Below are 25,310 nucleotides of genomic sequence, written 5' to 3'. Positions count from 1 at the left end.
GCGCTGCAGTGACGTCACACAGCCACTTTCCGGCCGGTGGCAGAGTCGGGCTGAAGTTGTAAGGCTCAGGGACGCCATGGGGGCTACTGGCGACGCCGAGCAGCCGCGGGGACCCGGCGGGGCAGAGCGCGGCGGCCCCGAGCGGGGAGACACGGGCGCAGCGGGTCAGCTGGTTCTCACGGTGAGGGCGCCCCTGGAGAGGCCGGGCCAGGCCTGGGCTCGGGGCGGCAGGGCCTCGGGCTCCCGGGACCCCGGCCCGCGGACGAGAGAACGCGGCAGCTGGCGCTGCCGAGAGGGTTGGCGTTTTCACAATCCGAAGACCTGGATTCAAATTCTAGGTGCCGCCCTCCTGGTTAGGTGACGTGGGCCAGTCCTGTCAAGCCCCTGAACCCCAGTTCTTCTGCTGTAAAACGGAGATTAGTACCTGCCTCATAAGGTTGTTGGGATGGGTTGGTTATAAATGCAGGTAAAGCGCCCAGCGCATCACCTGTCACAGAGTAGGCCCTCGGTGAACACTGGTTCCCTTCTTCCAGCCGTTCCTGAAAAGGTGGAGTCGGGATTTTGGAGGCAGGAAACTTTCCCTGAGTTTCTCTTCCCCTGCAGGGGCTTCCAACCGCTGCCCTTCCCCAGATCCCAAGGTGGGAGAGATGGTGAAAGCACCTGAGAAGCAGGGCTGTCTAGGTTTAACTTCATACCCACCGTCCACCTCCACCCCAGTGTCACAGACCTCGGTGACATCTGCTCCCTTGGTCCCCACAGAACCCTTGGAACATAATGATAAAGCACCGGCAGGTGCAGCGAAGGGGCCGCCGCTCACAGATGACAACAAGGTAAGGCTGACCCTGGGTGGGACTTGCCCCCCGGGCACTGGCTGGAAAGGCAGCTTAGGGGATCCCCGTTTCACCGGGCTGAGAAGAATTCATCAGCCAGTAGAAAGAGCACTGGACTAGGAAAGAGGAGACTCAGATTCTGTAACTCTGTGTGACCTTGAGCAAGTCACTTCCCCCTCTGAACTCATGTACAAAATGAGGGGGTGGATTAAACAATGCCTAAGATCCTAACACTTGTGGCTCTGTGTTTGAGGGCTCTAAAGAGACAGGGTAGCAGGGAAGTTAAGAAAAAAGGGTGGCTAGTAGTATCCACAGGGTTCTATAATCCTGTGGTAATAGGGTAATGATGAATAATAAATAATAAAGTAATTATTATCAAATAATAAAAAGGAAAGGCGAGCACGAGATGGGCCTTTGAGATGCTGATATATTTCTTGAACTGAGTAGTGATTAAATGGATATTCACTAAAACAATTTGTTATAGAATTTTCTGTATAAGTGTTACATTTCACAAAACATGTTAAAAATAGTACCCATTTCACAGTTTGGAGAATGAAATAAAGTCATTCATCTCTGCTTTACACACAACCCGGGCACATAGCTAGTTTTCTAAAAATAAAAAGTTGTATTTTATTGTCATCAAAGGCCGGGCAGACTAGGAAAGGACATATTTGGGCCATGTCACCTGACTGTCTCCCTCCTCAATGCAGTTTCACAGATCCTGCCATCTCCATGGACCTCCTCCGAGCTGTCCTGCAGCCGAGCATCAATGAGGAGATCCAGACTGTCTTCAACAAGTACATGAAGGTGAGAGGGACACAAAGAGAAAACATTAACAGGGAAAAAGATTCATGGGCAATCCTTTACTGCATCGCAGTCTCCCTGGCTTGCTCGAGTACACACAGATATCTAAAGTTTTCCAATTCTGAACCCCCAAGAACTTATTTCCCTCTGTGGGGGTAATTTGAATACCTCTTTTGTGAAGCCATTGTGAGGATGAAATGCCTTAAGTGTAATGTGCTCAGATCTGCACTTGGAAAATAACAAATGTTTTTATTACTTGTTTAATAATGTCACCATTGTTATTACTTAAAATTATTTTCTAGCACTATAAACTTCTACGTGGTTCTACCTCAATGCTCCATGGATACTTCACACCCAGAGTATTCTGAACTGAACTCTTCGTTTTTCTTCCTAAACCTCCTCCACTTGTGTTTATTCATTCATTCAAGAAGTATCTACTGAGTGCCTCCCATAATGGCAGCCACGCTTCTAGGCCCTGGGATGTAGCAGTGAACAAACGGACAATGTCTTTGTCCTCTTTAAACAAACATGTACTTCGTTAGGGAATGGGGAAGAGAAGGGGAAGGGAGTGCCCAGTGGGGAGCAAGGGGGGTGATTTTGATAGATTGTGGCTGGGACAGCCCTCTGAAAGGACATTTGAGCAGAGACCTGAATAAAGTGAAGAAAAGAAGCTGGGCAGATGCTTACTTGGGGCAAGAGCAGTCCCGGAAGAGGAACAAGGGCAAAGGCCCTGAGGCACATTCACAGCAACCAGGTGGCCAGTGTGGCTGGAGTGGACTGGGCCAGAGGAGAGTAGGGGGAGAGGTGATCAGAGACGGAACGGGCCCGGCTCGTGCAGAACCTTTGAAGCCACGGGAAGGACTTTGGGTTTTATTACGAGTAAAATAGCAGCTCTTGGAGAGTTTTGAGCAGAGCACATGATCTGAACCTTCTTAAAGAGTCACTCTGACCATTGTATAGAGAATAGTCTGCAGGAGGACCAGTTAGGAGGCTTGAGATGACAGTGGCTTGGGTGTTAGTGGTGAAGATGTTGGGAGTCAGATTCTGTATGTACTTTAAAAGTAGCAACAGGAGTTGCTGATGATTGGGACGTGCAAGGTGAAAGAAAAAGAAGTAAATGATTCCCCGCTCATTTGCCCTGGGCAGCTAAGAAATAGAGTTGCCATTGACTTGCCATGAGAAAGAGGGGAAATCAGTTTTGGATGTGCTACATTCAAATGGGACCACCATCCACTGAGAAACCGGAAACGAAGTGCGCTGCCCTGTCCTTCATCTTCTTCTCCGTTTGTGGAGTCCGGTCCATTCCACCACATGACGGTCAGGTGGCCCGTCTTCCTTGCTTGTCTCGGTTCAGTATTCCATTTCTCACCTGGGCTCCTACTGTAATCCCTGACTGCCTCTCTTCTTTCTCTCTCTCAACCGACCTTCCGTACAGCTGCCAGTGATCCCTAAAATGCAAATCTAATGGTATCATTCCCCTGTTTAAAATCCCTCACTGACTTTCCATTGTCTTCTGAGTAAAATCCAAATTCCTTAACACGGCATATATGGCTCACTGTGATCAGACCCTAGCCACATACCTCTTTATACCCTGTTCTTAGTATCCCTAATTCTCTTATGTCCCAGAATGCACCATCTATTCTCATGCCTCCACACATTTGCACATGCAGAAGTAAAGAAGTTAAGCCACTAGGAAAAGGCTAGGCCAGGATTCAATCTGAGATTGCCTGCCTCCAAAGCCTTTTTCTCATTGCTTGTCCCAATAGTGGATACCATGATTCAGGAACCTTCTCCCCTCGACAAATGCTGGATAAATACAATGTGTGGCTCTGAGCTCCCCTCTTTATGGCTTGTGAAGATACCTCCTTATCACACTTGTTTTCAGACGAGCTACAAATTAATTGATTACATCACAACTTTAATAAGTTCATACTCTTGATTGACCTTGTCTGATCCCTTTGACAACATTCCCAAATCTCAGCTACCCATTTTCTTAAAAATGTTTATGATGGGGTGGCCGGTTAGTTCAGTTGGTTAGAGCATGGTGCTAATAGCACCAAGGTTGCCGGTTCAATCCCCACATGGGCCACTATGAGCTGTGCCCACCTTTAAAAAAAAAAAAAATGTTGATGCTAATAATTTCTAGATATAGCTGATCTAATCCAAGACATTATTAATCTTTATTGATTTATGTCTGCAATTACTGAATGTATGCCCCTTTTGAAAAAAATGTTCTAATATAATTTATAAAATAGATAAATGGGTGGATAAAGAGATGGATAAATGCACATGTGGCAGCAAATATAACAGTGTTAAGTATAGACTCTAGGTGGGTATTAGATATTCATTGAGTATTTCTTTTCATTTCTCTATATGTTTGAAATTTTTCGTAAGATATCTCGGGGGGAAAAAATAATACAGATATTTTTAAAAGTAAAAACCCAAAGTGACTAAAACTCACCTCCCAGAGATACCAAACTGTTAACAGTGACTGTATAATCTCCATCCACTGTTCTGCATAGTAATAACTGCAGAGTGGTCTGTTGTACGGTTGTATCATAATTTAATGAGCTAGTTCCTAGATCATTCAGGTGGTTTCCAGTTTTTCTGTATTACAGGCAATGCTACATTGAACACTTCGTGCATGTATATATCTGTGGTTCACTTTTGAGCATTTCTGGGGGATAAATTCCTAGAGATGGAATTGGTGGGTAAAAGGGAAAACAGACCTTTCCCTTGAGAAACTTTCTCTCCAGAAAGGCTGTACCATTGTGCATTTCTACCCGCAGTGTTTGAGGATGCCTTTGTTCTTCCCTGGATCTCATGCACAGGTCCAGAGGTAGCTTCCATTCATCCCTCCACATTCATTGCACTGCCTGACTCACAGGCTGCTTGTGAAGTATCTAGATGATTCTAAATAGCGTTCATTTAGTCAAGAATCAATGTGGAACACCAGTATTAATTTAGTTTTTGTTTTCAAGTCAAACTCATCGGCTCATTCCATTTAACTCGTCCTGAAGAATTTTCTTCCTCACCTCTTGAGGTCCCTAATTCAGTGCTTTCACACTCTTCTCCTTGGGGCGATGTTAACAACAAAGGCATTTAACCTTGCTAAATATGAAATGACAGTACATCCCAGGGTTGTCTCCCACAGGAGGAGCGCTGGTTATAGGTTCCAGAACTTTTCTGTAAGCCAGAGAGAACTGACACCAATCTAGAGACACGACTTAGACTCTCGTTATGAGTGTGTTCTCTGCCTTGGTTTGGGACCTCACACCACCTTGTCCCTGGGCGTTTTCAGGCTCAAGGACTTCCTCTTACCCAGTGGAGGAAACTTCTGCCTTCCCTCTTCCCAGCCAATTGAAGCTGCTGAGATCTTGAGGCCCTGGCCAGGTCTCACTTCTCCCATCCCACAGATGTTTCTTTCAGATTGGCCAAAGTGAGATTCAATCAGGACTTTCTACTGTCTGGATCTTGCCTAACTAACTCTGGCCTGTTCACCTCAGGCACTGGCTTTCTTTTTTTCTTCTGCAAATGTCATTCGTATACACTATAAAAATTTAGAGACTATAGATAAGAAAAAAAAAGAAAGCAATCATCCATGATATTGCCACTGTTACTTTAATATATATTCTTACAGTTCTTTTGCCTAGACTCTATGTTTGCTTTTTGCTATTTTACATTAATGGGCTGATACGATGCCAAACTATTTTATAACTTGCTTCCTTCACTTGGCAGTATATCACGAATACTTTTCACATCAAAAATATATTCTCCTATACATCTTTATTGTGATTTTTAGTATTTGCATATCACTTCATGGTATGGCTACACCTTAATTTATTTACGTTGTACCTGGACATTTAGGTTATTCTTTGATTTTAAACGATTTACACATTCATGCTGTAATGACCATCCTTTGGGCACCTCCATGGTTATTCTCCTCCTTAAATGAGGGTAGAGTGGGGACATCGAGGCTGGGATATGAATCTAAATCTGTCTGATCTCAAAGTCCTGCTCATTATCACGTTTCCCTTCTGTGTGAGGGTAGGATGAAAGCTTCTCTTATATTCAGTTTCCTTCATGCTGATACAGATTAGCAGGACGTCTGACCTTTCCTCTGTTGTACTTCTTCCTAGTTCTTCCAGAAGGCAGCACTGAATGTGCGAGACAATGTTGGAGAAGAAGTGGACGCAGAGCAGCTGATCCAGGAGGCCTGTCGGAGCTGCCTGGAGCAGGTGAGACAAAGGGGACAGGGGATATAGGCACAGGGTTTAGCCCTCGGGGCCCCGCTAAGAAACGTGATCTGATCATCAGAGGTATTTTGGGGGATGCCCGACAAACCACTTCTGTCCAACAGGGCTTGGAGGTGTTGCTGCTGGACCGGAAAAGAGGTAGTTACTATATGCTAGGTCCCGTGATAGATGCTTTCATGTGCATTCATGCATTGACATCTCAAAAGAAACCCTGCACAGAATACATGTTTTAATCCCTAATTTACAGATGAAGAAATTGTGGCTTAAAACAAGCAAGAGTTAGCATAGCTTACTTAGGTCCATCTGCCTCCCTGCCTCTCGGGGTATAGCCATGAGGCATGACATCAGGTCTATAAATGGCTGTGTTCCCAAGATAGCAGTGAACCTATTTGCCTGTGTCAGCTGCTATTATTAGTAGGAATTGTCGGCATCACCCAGATTCTGTGCTTGACTGTGAAACCATTAGTTGTCAGAGACAGAAATTCCTTCATAATCAAAGGCACAAGGGCTGGTTTGAGTTCAGTCCTATCAGGCATCATGAGATGAGAGTGTAACATCTTCTGGAAGGTGGGCCGGCTAGTTACTCAGACATAGCTGCAGAAAAGAGCAAGATCAGGGCCTGGATCTCAGCTTTGCCAGGACCGAACTCCCACCTGTCAGTGAGAGCTTAACTTCCTGGTGCGTTTGTTTCTTGGAATGCTTCTCTTGGCTCCAGTGCCTTGACTTTGCTCCAGCCTTGGTGGCCGCTACCCCTCAGCATCCTGGGCCAGCTCATCTTCTCTAACTGACCTCTGCCTACCTGACATCTGACTGTTGGTGCACTCCTGAATTCAGTCCTCAGACCCCCTCCTCTTCTGTGGCTCACTCTCATTCTAGAGGATTTCATCTAGTCCTGTTGCTTTGAAGCCTAAAAATTTAACTGTATATCTGAGCTACTTGTACTCTTGCCTTCTTCCAATCCATTCTCATAGTAGCCAGACCCATCTTTTTAAAGATGAATCAGATTGTCTCACTCTCCTCTTTAAAACCCTTCCGTGACTTCCCTTTGCAGGCAGAATAAAACCCTGATTGATGCTTTACCATGACCCACAGAGCCTGCGTGGACTGGCTCCTGCCTCTTTCTTTAACTTCGTCTCATCCCACTTCCCCTATTGCCAATATTCTAGCCATACTAGACCACTTTCTGCTTCACCAGCTCAGGCCCCTTGCCCTTGCTGTTCTCACTGCCTGGCACGCTCTACCCTTAACTCTACGTAGCTGGCTCCTCCCTTTTTTCAGATTTAGCTTACATAGCACCTCACCAGAAAGCCTTCGCTGGTCACTCCGTCTAAAGTAGACCTCATCTCACTACTCCCTTTCCTGCAGTCACTTTCTATCACCTCACTTGTTTATTTCCACTATTTATTTCAATCTGAAATTATTAATAGTTCATTTGTTGATTTTCTACCTCCCTCCCACCCCCACCTCTGCTAAAATCTTGAGGCCTGATCTTGTTCACTCTGTATCCCTAGCCATAGAATATGACTCTTAATATGTGTACACTGTTTGTTGGTTGATAGAGTAATTGAGTGAATGAATGAATGAATGAATGAATGAATGAACAAGCTGAGTTCTTGCTCTCATAGAACTTACATCCTAGTTAGGCGACAGGTATGAATTAACAGACGTGCATGATTACGCATGGAGACTCGTGCACTCTTCACTGAAAAGGGATAAGTTTTGGAAGAGGAAATCATACGTTTAATTTTGGACTTAGTGTATTTGGGACATCCACGCATAGACATAGGGCAGACTGTTGTATAATTCTGCAGCTCAAAGGGGAGGCTACAGCTGAAGAGAAAAAATTACAGTCATCAGTTGATAGATGGTAATTGAAGCTATGAGCATAGGTGAGAGCAGATAGAATATCTAATGAAAGGACAGAATGAAAAGAACCAGATTAAGGAGGATGAGCCCACAAAGAAGACCAAGAAAGTGGCCAGAAAAATAGGAAAACCAGGGGAGTGTGGCCACAGGGGCCAGTAGAAAAGTGTTTGCAGGAGGCAGTACTCCGGGCTGTCAAGTGCTGCTCCGAGACGTCACGTGAACCCAACTCTTCCGAGGCCTACGAGGCCCCTGCCAACCTCACCACACTCCTTGGGTACCACTCTCCTTGCTCATTACTTTGCCAGGCCGTCTTTTTCTTCTTCAAATGAGCCACGTCTGTCCCCACTTGAGGGCTTTTGCGCTCCTCCCTGCTGCTGACACGCTTCTCAGCTTTTCTTACAGTGGCTCCTTCACCTCTCAGCTCAGAGGCCACTTCCTCAGCAAGGCCTTCCCTGCCACTTGCTTCAAGTAGCCCTCTCTTCTGGCGACTTTCTCTCACATCTGCCTGCAGGTTTCTTCTTCAGAGCATTTGTCATGGTCCAGGTCACCCTGTTTATATGTTTATTTATTTGTTTATTATCTGGATGACCCACAGAATAGAAGCTGCACGAGAACAGGACCTTACTTTTGCTATTTCCTGCTGCGTCCCCAGCACTTACGTACCAGGCATGCAATATTTATTAGATAAAAACAGCATTTAGTTAGGAAAAACACATAGTATATATTTACATGGAAAACAATAAGGAAGAATTTACACTGAAATGTTAACAGTATTCTGTGGGTATGAGATTTCAGGTTTGATTTTTTTTTTTTTTTTTTTTTTTTTTTTGCTTATTTATATTTTCCAATTTTTCAACAATGGTGCTTAATTACTCAAGTTTAAAAAAAGAGGGGGAAAAAATATATATATATATGATGGAGTGCCTTTGTGCTGACTGTGAAACAGTTTTAACCCTGTTTGGAGTTGTGTCTGTAAAAATGGAAGCAGAAAGGCTTACACACCAAAATATTGACTGTTAACAGTTGATCTTTTCCCTTCAGGCTAAAGTACTGTTTTCAGATGGAGAAAAAGTTATACCCAGGTTGACCCATGAGCTTCCAGGGATAAAGGTCAGAGTCACAGTGTCCTGGGGTGTTGGAAGGGGAGACTGACCAGACTGGGGAGCAGGTGAACTCCGTGGGTGCTGGGAGGTTCGATGGAGCACCCATTTGTACGCCCAGGTCCAAGTCGCGTCATGCTGGGAGGGCTCCTGAGGCCTGTCTCGGAGGGGCTGGAGGGTGTGGCCCAGGCTCTGTCTTCTGCAACCCTGGGACCTGTGCCCCCAGGCCCGGGCCTCCCACTGACTCTCTCCTTTTCCTGCAGCGTGGCCGGCAGGCAGACGAGGAATGTGCCCATCGAGGGAGCCCCGTTCCCAAAAAGGTAATCTGTTTCCACGTGTTCTGACTGAGAGAAGGCCGGGCAGCTCCTGAAGGAGGTGGTGGGCTTCCTCCGTGCACCCCGGGGCCTTTCTAGCATGAGAGGCAGGAACCTCGGAAACACTCCCTCTCCCTGTTCATTCTCAAGCGTCATTTGGTCACTTTGTAAAACCATCTCCACCAAATGACCCTGGACCTGCCAATGGGGTGGGGTGGGGCTTCCACAGGGTCAGGCCTCTGACAGCTGTTCTTTGTGGCAGAGGAAGGGACGGCCTCCTGGACACATCCTGGCAAATGACCGGGCAGCCACTGGCATGGTGTGAGTAGGGACCAACAGAGCCAAAGGGAGGAGTGGGGAGGTTGGGCCTGGAGGAAAAGCGAGCCGAGTTCTGTGCCTGGAGCAATCAGAGCCTCTAAACACGTCATCTTGGAGGAGAGTTACCCAGCCTTGAAGGGCAGGCCAAGAAGGCAGCCAGGAGGAGGTTATTTTATCCTGGTTTTGCCCAGAACAGTGAAGCCCAGCTTGATTAAACGCCAGAGGTTTTTTTTTATTGTTAGTATATATTGAATGTTTATAATGTGCCATAACTGGTCTGAATACCTTACATACTTTGCCTTCTAAGCCTTACCCTCTAATGAAGTTATTACTAATTTTGCAGATAGGGAAACAGACTCAGAGAATTACTTGTCCAAGTTCACGCAGCTAGTAAGGGGCAAGACTGTACTACATTGCCTCCAGGATGGTCATTTTCTAAGGTTTTTGAAGCAACAGAATCTTTTTTTTCTTTACCTGGAGGCCCCACATGTGAAGCAGATAAAGCCATACTGGTCTGCTTAAGAGCGGTGGGGACACTGGCTTAGGAGATGGCGTAATAATTCATACCTTAGACGGATGTCCTGCCTGAGCGAGTTCATTCCTCACTAACACAAGATCGGTAGGTAGGGCAGTTGCTGTTACATCCTTTGGACGCATGAGAACTGCAACTCGGAGAGGCTCTTGGACTTGCCCACGTGGCTGGGTGACATCAGAGCTGGTCCTAGAAGGCCTCTAGTCCACGCTTTCCTCCCTTTGTACCTCCTCCAATGGGTTACCAGGAAGAAGTGTGCCCAGGGCTAACGTGAGAGTATGTGAGGAACTCCCACCACCAGCAGCAGGCTTTCTGCCAGTCCTAGGCCTGACCTTGGAGAATTCACCTTGCTTCTTTCCTTCCAATCAGATGGAAACCAAAATCCTGTGAACCGATTCGCCGAGAAGGCCCCAAGGTATGATTATGAGCATGACCGGGACCCCCATCCCAGGGAGACTCATCAGGGGAAAGAGGCTGGTGTGGTACAGGGGGTGTGCACGCCATTCCAGGGCCGTTTTGCCCCTCCCCTTACCCCCCAGGCTGGCCTCCCTGAAGTAGCCCAGAGAGGGGTCGGAGTTAGGGACAAAACAAAGAGAGGTCTTGAGTCTGCTGAAGCCTTCTCCCTGTAAAAGCTAGCGGTCACGAATGCTTATGCAGTGCTTAACATGTCACAGGCACTGCCCTAAATCTTTATATGGATTCTCTATCTCATTTAATCTTTGTAACAACCTTACGAACTAGATTCTGGTACCTTCTCTAGTTGCAGAGCTTCCTTTCCTGCCAGCTCCCTTGGGGGCAGAAATTATTTCAGCTCGTTCTCTTATACACTTAGTGTACTTGAGTGTATACTAAGGCTCAGAGACTTGCTCAGAGTCTCATACCAGGTCTCAAACACAAGGTCCGCTGACACCAGAACAGTTGTTTGCAGGCTCTTTTAGCAGAATACTTTTCTTCAAATAAAATCAAAAGGAAGTCCAGTAAGGTAGGTAAATCCCCACTGTCCTGGTTGGGGCTGTGTCCAGTGGAAACGGTCCAGCTCTTGTCTCACCGGCCCTCTCTAATTTCCCACTGGTGACCACACTTTTCTAAAACTCTGCTCCCTTAAAGTGGGTGGTCCTGCGTGCTCCTGGATCTTTCTGTTCCTCTCCAAACATCCTCACCAATTCTGTCTTTTGGATGTTCTTCCTCACCAATGACCCATATAAATGGGCGTTGCCCAGAATTCTCTCCTTGGCCCACTTCTCCACCTAGGTTCTCTCTAGATGATCTAAATGCTTCACTCTCACGGTTTCAGGGACTAGAGTATGCTAAAGTTGCCATACCTCTTTGTTCGCCCCACACCTCTCCAGTTTAATATTTGTATGTCCTACTATCTGCTAGCCCTCCCAGCCTGGAATTTCTGTAGCATTTCAAACTCAGCATATCCAAAATGGGAATCCAAATCTTTCTTCAGAGACCTTCTTTTACATGCTCTAGGCATCTTTGCCTCTTTTTTTCTTCCTCTCCCTGCGTCCAGTCAAGCCCTGGATGCTTCTACCTCCTAAATATATCACAGTTGCTATTCCCTCCTCTTCATCCTTACTGCTCTCCTAGCTCAGGCCTTCATCTTTTCTTTTCTTTTTTTTTTTTTTTAAAGATTTTATTGGGGAAGGGAAACAGGACTTTATTGGGGGACAGTGTGTACTTCCAGGACTTTTTTTTTCCCCCCAAGTGAAGTTGTCCTTTCAGTCTTAGTTGTGGAGGGCGCAGCTCAGCTCCAGGCCCAGTTGCCGTTGCTAGTTGCAGGGGGCGCAGCCCACCATCCCTTGTGGGAGTCAAACCGGCAACCTTGTGGTTGAGAGGATGCGCTCCAGCCAACTGAGCCATCCAGGAGCTCAGTGGCAGCTCAGCTCAAGGTGCCATGTTCAATCTTAGTTGCAGGGGGCACTGCCCACCATCCCTTGCAGGACTCGAGGAATCGAACTGGCAACCTTGTGGTTGAGAGTCTTCTGGCCCATGTGGGAATCGAATGGGCAGCCTTCGGAGTTAGGAGCACAGAGCTCTAACCGCCTGAGCCACCGGGCTGTCCTAGGCCTTCATCTTTTCAAAACTACTCTGTTACAACAACCTCTAATCTGCCCTCCCTGTCGGCAGCCTGCTACCTTGAGTCCATCAGCCACATTGCAGGAGAGAGCTGTCTTTAAAGCAAGGCTCTCCCTGTTTAGAGGCCCTCAATGACTCCCCATTACCCACAGAATAAATTAAATGCAAACCCCTAAACGAGGTATACTGGGGCCTCTGCCCCCTCTCTGCTTCTCTGTCCAGCCTCATTAATTACCACTCCCTAATTTGCACTCTCTCTTAGCAATGCAGAATTACTTATAGTCTCTCCAACACGCCAAGTCAGCTGTCACCTGCCTTTGTTCATGCTGCCCCTCCTTCCTCCCATTTGCCCTGTCTAAGTCGTGCTCACCCTGTCAGGATAAACTTGGGCATGACCTCTACAGGGAAGCCTTCTTGTTACCCTCCCTTTGGTACCCGCCACACCCTGCACTCACCTGTATCATTGCTCATGATGGTATGATTATCTACATATGTCTGGCCCCCTGGAGAACAGAAATTGCCTTAGTCATCTCTTTATCTGCAGTGTCTAGCACAGGGCCTAGCATGTGGTAAGTACTCGGTTTCTTGAGTCAGCTGTGTGTTGAATAATGGACAAGGGTGGTGGTGGTAGGGGGCCAGGGGAGGAGTGTTCCGCCATGCCCACCAGGTAAACTACACCTTCACCAGCCTCTCTGTGTTTTGCATAGTGGGACCCAGCTCGGCTGAATGAATCTACCACCTTTGTGTTGGGATCTCGAGCCAACAAGTAAGTCTAAGAGCTTTGGCGCTGCGGGAGGGGAAAGCTCGGGGGCGTCCACCACTAAGACAGGAAGTGCTGGAATCCTTACCTCTCATCTGTTGCTTTTCAGGGCCCTGGGGATGGGGGGCACCAGAGGGAGAATCTACATCAAGCACCCACACCTCTTTAAGGTAGGTGAGTGCTGGGAGTTAGGCAAGCCGTTGCAGTGGAGTAGATGGCATTGAGAACTCCAGATGGCACAGAGGAGCTTGGGTCAGACATTGGTCTGGGAGGGAGGACATCTGGCTTTGACCTTAACCTTTTGTAATTTGCTCAACACCTCTGTGCCTCAATAATAATAGCTACTTTCCTTGTATGTTCATTGTGTGCCAAACAGTTTTAGGTGCTGCACTTACATTATTTCATGGGACTGTCCTTTAAGATAGGTATTATCATGCTTATTTTATAAGCTTTAAAAACAAACAAACAGTGGTTGAGAAAGGCTAAGTGACTGGCTCAGAGTTAATCGGTAGTGATTAGTGAGTCAGGATTCTAGTCTGGGTCTGCCTTAGCCAAGCCTGAGCTCTTAACCACAACCTTATTCCGTTGTGTATGAAGAGATTGGAGCAAGCAGTGCTTCTAACCCTTTTCAAAGAGGGGACTCCCCTCCTGAGAGCAGCTGTGCTTTGATCTCCACTGTTTGAGGAAACAATGGATGGGCGGAAATCATGAATTCACTCACCCTCTTAAATGAATTTGTATTTTATCAGTCAGAAAAGCACCCAAACGTATCAGAAAAACAGTAGTACGCGTGTACACATTTTTTTTTTTTGCACCTATTCCTAAGGCTTGGTGCCCCTGGCCAGAACTACATAGCCCCTCTGCGGTCCCAGAATCATGGGCTATAGCTACTACAGTCTGTGCGAGTTCAAGTTCTTTGAAGGGCAGACCTGCTTCCCCTAGTTTTTCAGTCTTATTTTGGGATTCTTAACACCTAGGCAAGTTCTCCTACTTGATACTTCTTCATTTTCCTCTCTTAGTGTCTTCATTCCTGCTCTTCCTCTTTCCCCAGACGACCTTCCTCCCTCACCCTTATCTCTGCCTGACGATTCTTTAAAATCCACGTCCTCTAAGAGCCACTTGTATCATTCTCCAAATGGATAGCTCTTGAACCTACTTGGAATTCCTGTGGCAGTGTTTAAGAGTATGGTTTCAGTCCTGGTTCCATTACTTACTAGCTGTGTGACCTTGAGCAAGTGGCTCCACATTTCTGATCCTGTTTTGTCAACTATAAAATGGGAGTGATACAGAGCAACCTCGTAGAGTTGGTAGAATTGAGAGAGTGCAATAAAGCACCCAGCATAGTGCCTGGCACCTTGCTAGGGCTCAGTAAATGTTTGTCATTATTACCAGCATACATTCGCAGTTCTTAAACCCACCATTTGTAATAAACTTCCAACCCACACTGTCATTACCAGCGGATACTCTCTCTCATTTTCATCTTTCCAGTCTAATAAGTGAAGAGGAAATGCTTGTTGTTTTAATTCTCTATTAGTGATGATAAGCACTTTTTCATTAATTTACAGTCTGTTTGTATTTCTTCTGTAAACTGCCTACTATATCTTTTGCCCATTTTTCTGTCCTTCTAAAGAAAGGCATTATTCAAATTTTTCTTTTAACTTTTTTCAATTATAGAAATAACATATGAAGCCATTCGTGTTATAACAATATTCAGACAATACACAGAAGTTAATAGGGAACAAAACACAAAGTTCCCCTTCCCGCTTGTCTCTGAGTCTCCTCCCCAAGAGGTCACCGTTGGCAGACAACATGGTAGCATCTTTCAGTCCCTCCGTGTGTGTGTCCTTGTCCTTTAGTGATATTTAATGTTATTGAACTCATACTATATATATTGTTCTCTGATTTTATTTTTTTCACCCCAAAATTCATTCATTCATTGAACAAATATTTATTGAGTGCTGAGCATTTTCAAAGTACTAGAGATACAGCAGTGAACAAACCAGGCACACAGAACTGCTTGCCCTCATAGAGTTTATATTCTAATGCAGGGCAAACTGTGGCCTATGGGCCAAATCCAGCATTTACATTTTTGAAGGGTTTTTCCATGTTTAAAAGGTGATATGAAATTTTAAAAAAGAAGACTAGTATGTGACAGGTGTACAAGGCCGTATGTGGCTGGCAAAACCTAAACTAGTTACGAATGGGCCCTTTACAGAAAAAAATGTGCTGACCACTGTAAATTTAGTGGATAATATCTTAGAGATTTGTCCATGTTATTAAATTAAGTCTCCCTCATTCCATTTTTAACAGCCATATAGAATTCATAGAGTAGATATTATGGAATAGCTTATTAATGGATATTTAAGTTTTTTCCAACGGTTTTGCTATTATAAACAATGCTGCACCAAATAAATATCCTTGTGTGAGTGACTCTGAAGGGTAAATCCCTGGAAATGGGATTGTTGGGTCAGAAAGTGCACTTTTAAGGTTTTCACTGGCATTTACATTACATGGGAAGTGAAATATTTAAACTCAAAGATAGTGACCATATAAATTTCCCAACCTGATCTCCATTTCAAATGTTCTGCCTATTTTATAAAACCTACCTTTATTGAATACTTATTACGTGTCAGATACTATATTTAGCACTTTTTATGCACTGTTTCGTTTATTCTTTTTTTGATATTCAATATTATTTTATTAGTTTTAAGTGTAAACTTCATTTAAGCTAAGTATTAATACTCTCAGTTTTACAAATGAAGAAACCGAGTCTCAAGAAAATGATTGCCCAAGTTTACACCATCTAATAAGTGGCAAAAACCAGACTTTATACCTTTTTTGCCTAATTCTAAAACCAGGTTCTTAACCGTGATGCTATCCTTCCTCCCCCAGAGCATGAAGTGTCCTGATTTTTGTTTTAGAAAAGATGTCACCATAATAGTCACATGTGTTGTAAGCTACCTCAGATCATTCTTTCAAAGAGGAGTAGAGCTCTAAAATAACGGTCACCAGTCTGAACCATTGCCAGAGATGCTGTGTTTTGAGAAAGGGAGGGGGTGGGGATCAGATGTGAACAGAATCTCTGGGAATTGGGACCCGTTCCCTTGTCTGCTGGGCTCGGCTGTGCTTGCTCTGAAGAGGTCCGCGAGCCCTGTCTGCCCACTAGGCAAGGACAGCGTATTGTTGGTAAGAACTGTTCAAGGGCCAAGAGTATGCTCTGGGACCAAATGAGAAAAGCCCCTCACCCCAGGCTAATGTGTCCCCTGTGACTTCATCCCTCACAGTATGCAGCTGACCCCCAGGACAAGCACTGGCTGGCCGAGCAGCATCACATGCGGGCAACAGGGGGGAAGATGGTAAGCATTGTTCCTAAGTGCTGCTGCCACAGGCCCACCCAGCCCAGGGCCCAGGGCCCAGGGTTCTGGCTACTGGTAGCAGCTTACCTCCACATCTGAGAGACTCTCAGAGGCTGATGAGTGTGGGAAGGAGACGTGTAAGGGTTAGCGAGGACCCATTCCTTCATGCCGGACAGCAGGCTGTAATCCCCAGGTTCCCCTCACTGTGCCGAAGTCCCCACACTGCCCCTCAGTACCTCCCCACCTCACCCCTCATAGCGAGATTATATTAGTTGTGCAAAGGAATGGGAGATACAAGTCACACTTTTTAATACTACTTTTCCCTCACGTGCCCATTGACAGATTTCACTCATCAGTCACAACACTCTGCCACCAGACAGTAATAAAACCTTTTCTCAACACAGCTTTCCAGGCAGCACCCCTTGTCAGCAGGAGTGAAATTGCTTGCCACACCTGGCAGCCCCTTCCAGAATCACCTCAGTTTTCAGCTCATGTCCAGCAACAACCTTAGGAAAATCGTCATTGCATGAGTTCTAAAACTAGCATGGAGGGCTTTGTCCATCACATGGAGTGTCCCCGACCTGGGGACTCACTCAGTCCCTCTGCTGGGACTGCTGCTATGAGAATCTAATGGCCTTGCAAACCAGTAGGCCACTCGTTTCTAGTACTGAAAGCTAGTTTTTATTTTCTTTTACTACTCTATCCCGTTTCAAGATAGATTTCAGGGAGCTTACCATTGATACATAAAATGCAACGTAACATAAATAAGAAATGGAGAGGAAGGAAAGACAGGCTCTAAAATTAAGCCATGAGCAAGATGAGTTTTTTTAAAAAATTTTAATTGCTAACCTGGGAGACCAGTGCATTTCTAGGTTTCCATAAATTCAGCTCTAGGCCCCTCTCGAGGACACCTGGTCTGTTACATAAGTCACAGTGCCCTTAAGTGAAGACAGTCAAATTACTCAAGGGACACACAGTTATTCCTGACCCTAAGACCGAAAGGAATGTTTCCCACAGAAGACTTTCTCATGGCATGAACAAAACCCCCTGTATGCTAAGCTCACAAGAGGCCCCTCACCTACTGCACACCATGGCATTGTGCCAAAGCAGTTCTGCAGGGCCCAGAATGAGGCAGCCAGGTACGACACAGCAGTGCGGTTTCTCACTTTTCCCCTCTGCCACGAAGTTCAAAACCAAATGATCTTAGTTCCTAGAATTAACAGATAGCTTCCTCCTGATTTCTTGTTTCCGTGTATATTTGGCTGGCTCTCTTGCCATTTTGTTATTAGCCACCTCTGGGTCCTTTTATAAAAGAAGAGAAGGTTATGAATATATTAGTGACCAGTCCCCACTCCCCCACTCATACGTTTCTATATGACTGGAAGATTGTCTCAAGGAACTGTTCCCCAGACAGTCTCTCCCTACTTACTGTCCCTACTGAATTATAAACTGTGCCCCACTCCCTTCCAGCCCTTACATTAAGCAGATGTTTAATAAAGTGTCATAGAGTTAGACTGAAATGACTCAGAGGTGGTGATCACTGTCCTTTGCTCCTGCCCCTAGGCGTACCTCCTCATTGAGGAGGACATCCGGGACCTCGCTGCCAGCGATGACTACAGGTAACACCAGTGGGTCGGTCCCCTGCCTGACTGTAGCCGCCAGGAGGAGCCTGGGCCTACATCCTCTCGCCTCAACCTTTCTCCTCAATGTCTGTTCCAGAGGATGCCTGGACCTGAAATTAGAGGAGCTGAAATCCTTTGTCCTCCCCTCCTGGATGGTGGAGAAGATGCGCAAGTACATGGAGACACAACGGACAGAGAATGAGCATCGTGCTGTTGAAGCACCTTCGCAGACCTGAGGCCAGGCCCCCTGGCTACGCTTTTCACGTTGGCAGCCCTCCTCCGTGGCCCTCTGACCCACGCGGCTGAGGCCACCGCTGGGACTGCTCCTAGATGGATCTCATTCAGCTGTGCCTGGGCTAGTTTGTAGTGGCTCACTGCACAGCACCCCCAGACTGGCATGTCGTTCTTTATTTGTAAAGTTATTGGGATAAGACGCAATTAAACCGTTTGTAATAAACACAGGTGGTGAGCCTGCTGTGAGGGCGGGCAAAACATCAAGGGCTCTAGAAGTGGGTATAGGAAAAACACCAGGCACCCCTTCCCCTTCCCAGTTTAGGCCCAGGAAGGCCCCACTGCCCCATGCACGTATATCTTGCTTTCTGAGAGGAAGCTGGGAACACCTTGCCAACCTCCCTGTCCTCCTATTTCTTACTTCTTCGCCCAACTAAAGTATCCAAATAGCAGAATGTGATGGATGGCACCACGTGGTTGGGAGTGGAAGGGTGACACCAGGAAAAAAACAAAAAGCATGCAGAATGGCTTTTATTACCCTCATTTTATAGGTTAAAACACTAAATTACGTAGAGAGGGAGCATATGAACCTGTTTTCTAATAGGGAGTTTACTGCTAGACTTGGATGTCATCCTCCGGTTTTCCCCCCCGCCCATAGTGCACTGTACATGACAATAGGGGCAGGGGCAGGAGTCTCCGGTTTCAGGGACGCGTACTGGCGCTGCAAGATTAGAGACCCTCCTTTACCCTGGCAATTGGGATTCTGGCTGGATGTGCTGGGTTCTCTAACCCGTACTCGGGCGTTTGACTCACAGGGGTTCATCCCACGTGGACTTTTTCTTGGCTCTTTAATGGTCGGCGTTTTCCAAAGGTCACCAATCCGCTGCAGATTCGTTTTAATGGCAGCCTCTCCAGCCAATCGCTCTTCAGAAGCGGGATTCCCGCCGCCCGTAGTGGTGCGCTGGTAGGTGAGTCTAGCAGTTGCACGGTGACAACGCTCCGGCGTGCCCCATTGGCCAGATCAAACCTAAGCGAACCGCTGATTGGTCAGAGCTGCCAGAGGGTTACAATTCAAACGCGGGCCGACCGGTCCGCAGCTCTGCAGTTACAGTCGTGTTCTCCCGAGTTCGTGTATCCCTCCCAGTGCCGCCCGGATGGCCTCCCAGAACCGCGACCCAGCCGCCGCCAGTGTCGCCGCCGCCCGTAAAGGAGCCGAGCCCAGCGGGGGCGCCGCTCGAGGCTCGGTGGGCAAGAGGTGAGTGGTGCGGAGCTAATTCCTTGGGCAGTGGGGCCTAAAGCCAAGACTTCCGGGACCCCCCGCCTCCTGGAGAGGCTGAGATATGGGAGCTGGAGGGACGCTGCCAGGATCCTCCACCGGGTGAGCCAAAATGAAGATACGCTGGGGATTCCTACATCAGGTGGCTTTGCGGGGGCGGCGAAGGGGAGAGATCCGGCACAGGGAGAGACGCCAGAGGAGCAGTGGGGGATAAGAACACGCTAGGACCGTCCTGTAAGAGCCTGGACGCAGGGAGGGTGAGCACTCACTAGGACTCTCCTGTGGAAATGGAAGTGAGTGTGCCCCAAGCTGAGTCTGACCTCAGGGTAGGGGGAAGCCTCCATGACAGCCCCTCCAGAGAGACTGGGGTGGGAGGAGATGAGACCACTTGGAGCCCTGGCCCATCCAGACTCCCAGGTGACTCCGAATGTCCTTTTTGCAGGTTACAGCAGGAGCTGATGACCCTCATGGTGAGTGACTACCTGCCCGGATCTTCAGCCAGTTGGTGCCCACTCCCACTTTGCAGGCACTTACCAGTAGCCTCCTTTCCTACATCAGGCTCTTTGCTAGACACGGGAGTAAAAAGGGGAGTCCAGTTTGCTTTCTTCTGGCAGTAAGTTCACAGACTCCACCTACACCTTTTCTTCCAGCAGCCTCTACTCCTAATTCCGTCTCCCCACAATGAAATTATCTCTAAAATACAGTTCCCAGAAGCCATACAAGGCCTTCTCCTGTCCTGCCTTGCCATACTTCCCTGCCCTAAGCTCTACCCACCCCCAATTCTCCACCTCCTTTTATTTATTTATTTTTTTTATATAAGTCAAGTAGTCGTTTCAATCTAGTTGTGGAGGGCGCAGCTCACAGTGGCCCATGCGGGAATTGAACCGGCAACCCTGGTGTTACAGGCACCGCACTTTAACAAACTGAGCTAACCGGCCGCCCCTCTCCAACCCTCTTAGTATTTCTAGTCTTGTCATTCCTTGGAACAGTTCCTTCCTCGATGACCTTTTCTACATTAACCCTGAATCCTTCAGTGCCCAGATCATATATTTCCCTAGTCTGTAAATAGTCTGGGCTTTGTATAGAACCGGCACTCAACAGCGTGTTGAATTCCCAGCAACCAACAAGGATGCAGAGCTGCCTTCTGCTTCCCTGCATGACATATGACCCCTCCCTCCTTAGCCTGGCCTTGAACCTTTATCATTCTGATACTCCTCCTCAGAGGGGCATGGTCAGCACCAAGAGTCTAACCACTTCCTGAGAAAAAACTGTTAATTTGGTCTGATTGCTTTATTTTGGATAAAATGTGATGGGATTAAGGAGTAGGGTTCACTGCTCTTTCTAGACGTGTACTCTGCAGCCCAGCAAGTGTTGTGTTTCCTCCAGATGTCTGGCGACAAAGGAATTTCTGCCTTCCCTGAATCAGACAACCTTTTCAAGTGGGTGGGGACCATCCATGGAGCAGCTGGCACAGTAAGTGTAGGGTTGGAGTTGGTGAGTGTGTCACTGCTGGGTCTGTGGAGAAGTGGGAGGTGAAATCCAGGCGCCAGATATGCTTCAAGCATTTAGCCAGGCAGGACACCCCCGTGTGTCTGTCCTCGTGCTCTGAGCCTGCGGGCTTGGTCTTAACTTCTGTATAGTAAAAAGGTGGGTTTAAAGAAGCCTCCGTTAGATTCCTAAGGGGGCCAGACAGTAAGGAAAAGAATGGAGGACAAGTGAGGACATTGACCAAGGAGAAGGGCACGAGTTTCAAGACAGCAGCTTCCCAAAGCTGCACATCTGGTTTAAGATGAGTCAGAATTCCAGATCTGCACCCCAAATCTCCTAATGTTTCCATGTTAGCAGCTAATATTCTAGCTGGACTAGAAAGCACAGCTGTGCTAACGTGCAGAGTGCCAGTTTGGACCCGTAGCCCAAAGGGTCGCTGAGGTCCCCACCAGACAGGAGAATAAAGCACCAGAACCAGTGTAAGGTTTTGTCTTCTGTCAAGTCCCAGAAAAACTCAAAGGTCCTAGCAAGCCCCTTATGTGCAGCTGGGGCCGAAGCTTACTCCCCGCTTCTATTTCTCCAACGCCAGGTGTACGAAGACCTGAGGTATAAGCTCTCCCTAGAGTTCCCCAGTGGCTACCCTTACAACGCGCCCACGGTGAAGTTCCTCACGCCCTGCTACCACCCCAATGTGGACACGCAGGGTAACATCTGCCTGGACATCCTGAAGGACAAGTGGTCTGCCCTGTATGACGTCAGGACCATCCTGCTCTCCATCCAGAGCCTGCTAGGAGGTGACTTCTGAGCCTAGCCCTTCCCTTGAACCTGGGAACCTGCAGGACTCCCCCAGCCAGCCTCTTCTCCCCGCTTGACCATTCTTTTCCTCTTCACCCACAGAACCCAACATCGATAGCCCTTTGAACACACATGCCGCCGAGCTCTGGAAAAACCCCACAGGTAGGGCCTTCGTCCTCCTTTGGCACTGGGTGATCCCTCTCCAGCCTTTAAAGGCCACCTCAAACAACAGGGTCTCAGTGACTTGGGGGTGCGAAGGGCGGGGGCAGCTATCAACCCAGGGAACCCAGTCCTACCTCTGCCTTGGTGTTTCTGGTTTGCTTGTTTGACATAAAATCAATTAACCCTTTCCACATGAAGATAGCTTGAGGGGCTTTTTAAGTAGAAGGCAAAGCTTTGTGCAAATGGCCTGCTCATGAAGGCCTCCTAGTCCCCTCCTCAATCTCACTGGAAGCAGAGCCCATCCAGGAGACCTGACTGGGTGGGCAGCAAAGGGAGAATCTGCTGTGCTGGGAACTCACCCCCCAAAAAGACTCCTCCCACCTCTGCATCCCTGCTGCCCTCGTGCCCACCTTAACCCCTGTCCCCATTGCTCACCAAGACCTGCCTGTTCTCTTCTAGCCTTTAAGAAGTACCTGCAAGAAACCTATGCAAAGCAGGTCTCCAGCCAAGAGCCCTGACCCGGGCTGTCCAGCGTCTCTCTCATTGTGCTGTCTTTCATTTTTTTCCTGAGATGGTCTGTCCTTTCCTTAATTTCTGTATAGGACTCTGTATCTTCAGCTGTGGTGTCATATTTGTTTTGTTTGTGTTTTTAAATTAAGTCTCTGGTTGAACCCCTGTGGTGAATATATTAAATAAATACATTTTGGTTTTTTTGTTTTGTTCTGTTTTTTTACAAGTTGCTGCCTTGTAGTCACCCTAAGGTTGGAAGTGCTCAGGGTCAGTCTCCTAGGATCAGGGCTCATGCCTGAAATCCTCGCTTCAGGGAGACACACTTGTCCTTTAGGATGTCCCGGCTGTAGGGCTGAGCAGTGTGGTAACTAGGATTTATTCCCTTGTGACCTTAGTTATTTTATACTGCATCTGTTTCCTCATCTATAAATGGGGTGTCACAGAATGCCTACTTCTTTGGAGTTGTGACATGCACCAGGAATGTTAGTGACTATTGGAGCTGCCCCAGCTGTGTTAGAGATGAGGCTGAACCAGACCACAGGCCCGGGTGGGGAGGAGGGGAACCAGCCATCTACCTTCTGACAGTAGATGCTCTGGCCTTGAAAAAGGAGAAAGAAGGTTCAGGACACCACACAGCAAGCCCAGGATCTGGAGAGACAGCCTGGAAAATCCTTTCCGGTTGGAGTCCTCAGGACAGCTCCCTACTGACCCCTTGCCCCAGGTTCCCCATAGATGGCTCCAGCTCCAAGGGCCACATTCACCTGCTCCATCACCAGCAGATCCTCCAGCCTCTGCACCCACTGGTCTAGGCCCCCCACCCCTCAGGCCATCTTTCTGCTGCCCGGCCTTTGGGCCCCTGGGAAGAAAGCCTTGACCAGCTGGGTTCCTGCAGAGGGAAGAGCAGGCTAAGGTGATGGGTCCAGCCCGGGTCCTATAGGAAGATCTCTAAGGTGGACAAACAGTATCCAGGTGTGCTTGGTCTCAGCCTCTCGCCACAACCTGGGGTCAGCTCTGCCTGCAGCTGGTTGTGCAGGCCTGGGGAAGGGGAGAAGCACAGCTTCTGTCCTGAATAGAGCCCACCAAGAAGGTTCTCACCCATCCCCTTTCTTCCTCTCACTATCCCAGCCCCCTTTTCCTGCCCTCTACCCCCACCAAGCAGCCACATGCAAAAATTGGAGTTGTCAGATCTGGTATTAGGACTTGGGTGTCCTCTGCTCAGTTTCCTCATCTCAAAAATTGTGCTGTTTCTCTCCTCGGAGCTTGGAGCTGTGCTTCTGAATCTAAAGTGCGTATAAAACCACCTGGGATCTTGTTCAAAGGCAAGTTTTTATTTATCCTGTTTCCCCGAAAATAAGACCTAGCCGGCCAATCAGCTCTAATGCGTCTTTTGGAGCAAAAATTAACATAAGGTCTTATTTTCGGGGAAACACGGTAGTTGGCTCAGGTAGGGCCTTGAGGTTCTACATTTCTAATCCGTTCCCAGGTGTTGTCATTGCTGTGGTATAGTTAAAGGTATAGAGCAGTGTTCAGGGTTCTTCCAGCAGCACAGGTATCAACTGGAATTTGTTAGAAATGCAAATTATTGGCCCCAACCATCTCTAGGTGATTTTAATGCGCCCGAACTTAAAAACCACCGGGTTAGGGGATGTCTGAGAAGAGCAGAGCTCAGAGCCTGGCACTAAATTGGCCCTTAATAAATCCTCGCCAAGGTGGATGTATTTTTGCCTGCCCACGCCCCCATGTAGTCCTTGATCATGGTGTTTGGGCCCCAAGATGGTCACATGGTCTACCTTGTGTCTGTCACAGGGACCCCAGTCTCTACATTGTGTAGCTCAGAATCAGTCAGTGTTCCCTGGAATTAATCACCAGGAGAAAGTAAAATTATGCATTAATAGGGTTGCTAAAAGAAGAGGGAGTCAGCCTGAGCCACTGCCAGAGACAGCTACAGATAGACGAAAACCAAGCAGAGACAAACAGCTGAGAGATGGAGAGAGGTGACATTGTTTGAGACTCCAGCCTCCAGTTCATGCCTTGATATCCCAGTTAGGTGGGGCACCTAATGAAGGCTGTCTGGAAAAGGATTGGCCCATGAGGCTGGAATAAGAAAGCATACTCCTTGGAAAGCAGGACGTTCAGGAGGATGGGCAGAGGGGAGGAATAAAGACTGGTGAAGCAGCATAATAACAGGTCACCAAGGTCTTGAAAGGCCCTGTTAAAATGCTTGTGCATTATCTTGAGGGCAACTGGCAGCTAATGAAGATGTGAGCAGGACAGTGACATGATCAGATTTGGTTTTAGAAAGATTACTCTGGCTGCCATCTGTCTGAGGAGTGAATGGCAGGGAGGAGGTTAACTACTGTTATCAACAGCCTGGTAAGCAAAGGCGGTGGCCTGAGTTATGTCACCGAGTGGGCACGGAGAGGAAGGATGAAATGGTAAAAAGACTAGAAAGTAGCAGGGCACATCAAGTAACTTAGAGGCGGGAAATGAATTCCTGACTTGGGCCCCATCCCTGAGACAGCGAATGCAGATGGATGAGTAGGGGAACTTCTCAATTTAGGGCAGGGCCAGTCTGAAGTACTCAGGACATCCAGGAAGAACTGTCAACAGGTAGATAGTATCAGACTTAAGAGCCTTGCTTCTGTTTCCACCACAGGGCGATATCATCTAGGCTATGAGCTGTGTGCTTGTATACTTCACCTCAAAGGCCTTAGTTTCCTCACCTGTAAAATGGAGCTCATTAGATCATGTGTCTCTGGGGCTGTGTGGAGGAATGAGACAAATGCCTGCAAGGCACAGGGCACAGCACACAGTAGGTACTCAATCGTGATGATTACTAAACCTCCGAACTGATTGCAGCTGGAAAATACAAACTGGAAAACATGAATGGGAGGCGAGAACATGGAGTTGGAGAGGGAGGGAGGGCTGTAGCAATGAATAACAGTGGAGTTCAATGTTTCAGGAATGATGGTGATAATGATATTAATTACAGCATTTATTAAACGCTG

At 47.4% G+C, this 25,310-nt stretch overlaps 2 protein-coding genes across 5 annotated transcripts; both read left to right on the top strand.

Moving 5' to 3' along the window:
- The first annotated feature begins 12 nt into the window (after positions 1-12).
- On the top strand, positions 13-18,299 carry DNTTIP1 (deoxynucleotidyltransferase terminal interacting protein 1). Of its 2 annotated transcripts, XM_019749722.3 has the most exons (13): positions 14-181; positions 760-830; positions 1,541-1,637; positions 5,774-5,872; positions 8,798-8,866; positions 9,120-9,176; positions 9,433-9,491; positions 10,390-10,435; positions 12,810-12,868; positions 12,972-13,032; positions 16,147-16,218; positions 17,782-17,837; positions 17,938-18,299. In XM_019749722.3, the coding sequence occupies exons 1-13, from the start codon at positions 77-79 to the stop codon at positions 18,074-18,076; spliced, it is 990 nt and encodes a 329-aa protein (XP_019605281.1). In that variant the 5' UTR covers positions 14-76; the 3' UTR covers positions 18,077-18,299. The 2 variants fall into 2 exon arrangements, with proteins under 2 accessions (XP_074173948.1, XP_019605281.1); XM_074317847.2 differs by lacking the exon at positions 8,798-8,866 and having other exon boundaries at positions 13-181.
- Positions 18,300-18,455: 156 nt separating this feature from the next.
- UBE2C (ubiquitin conjugating enzyme E2 C) lies at positions 18,456-22,505 on the top strand. 3 transcript variants are annotated; one of them, XM_019749725.3, is made up of 7 exons: positions 18,456-19,035; positions 19,169-19,326; positions 19,790-19,817; positions 20,734-20,820; positions 21,425-21,629; positions 21,733-21,792; positions 22,252-22,505. In XM_019749725.3, exons 2-7 carry the CDS (start codon positions 19,226-19,228, stop codon positions 22,308-22,310), a joined length of 540 nt encoding a protein of 179 aa, XP_019605284.1. In that variant the 5' UTR covers positions 18,456-19,035; positions 19,169-19,225; the 3' UTR covers positions 22,311-22,505. The 3 variants fall into 3 exon arrangements, with proteins under 3 accessions (XP_019605284.1, XP_019605283.1, XP_088645221.1); XM_019749724.3 differs by having other exon boundaries at positions 18,456-19,039; XM_088789095.1 differs by lacking the exon at positions 18,456-19,035 and having other exon boundaries at positions 19,099-19,326.
- The last annotated feature ends 2,805 nt before the right edge of the window (positions 22,506-25,310 follow it).

Source organism: Rhinolophus sinicus, chromosome 13 (genome assembly GCF_057876585.1).
Source record: "Rhinolophus sinicus isolate RSI-liver-muscle chromosome 13, RSI-T2T, whole genome shotgun sequence".
Taxonomy (NCBI): domain Eukaryota; kingdom Metazoa; phylum Chordata; class Mammalia; order Chiroptera; family Rhinolophidae; genus Rhinolophus; species Rhinolophus sinicus.
This window is presented reverse-complemented; position numbering and strand designations above follow the sequence as displayed.

Coding starts and splice junctions, on each gene's coding strand:
- DNTTIP1 (XM_019749722.3), top strand. CDS start 77: ATGGGGGCTACTGGCGACGCCGAGCAGCCGCGGGGACCCGGCGGGGCA. Junction 182..759: donor CGGGTCAGCTGGTTCTCACG/GTGAGGGCGCCC, acceptor TGGTCCCCACAG/AACCCTTGGAACATAATGAT. Junction 16,219..17,781: donor GGGCAACAGGGGGGAAGATG/GTAAGCATTGTT, acceptor TCCTGCCCCTAG/GCGTACCTCCTCATTGAGGA.
- UBE2C (XM_019749725.3), top strand. CDS start 19,226: ATGGCCTCCCAGAACCGCGACCCAGCCGCCGCCAGTGTCGCCGCCGCC. Junction 20,821..21,424: donor TCCATGGAGCAGCTGGCACA/GTAAGTGTAGGG, acceptor CTCCAACGCCAG/GTGTACGAAGACCTGAGGTA. Junction 21,793..22,251: donor GCTCTGGAAAAACCCCACAG/GTAGGGCCTTCG, acceptor GTTCTCTTCTAG/CCTTTAAGAAGTACCTGCAA.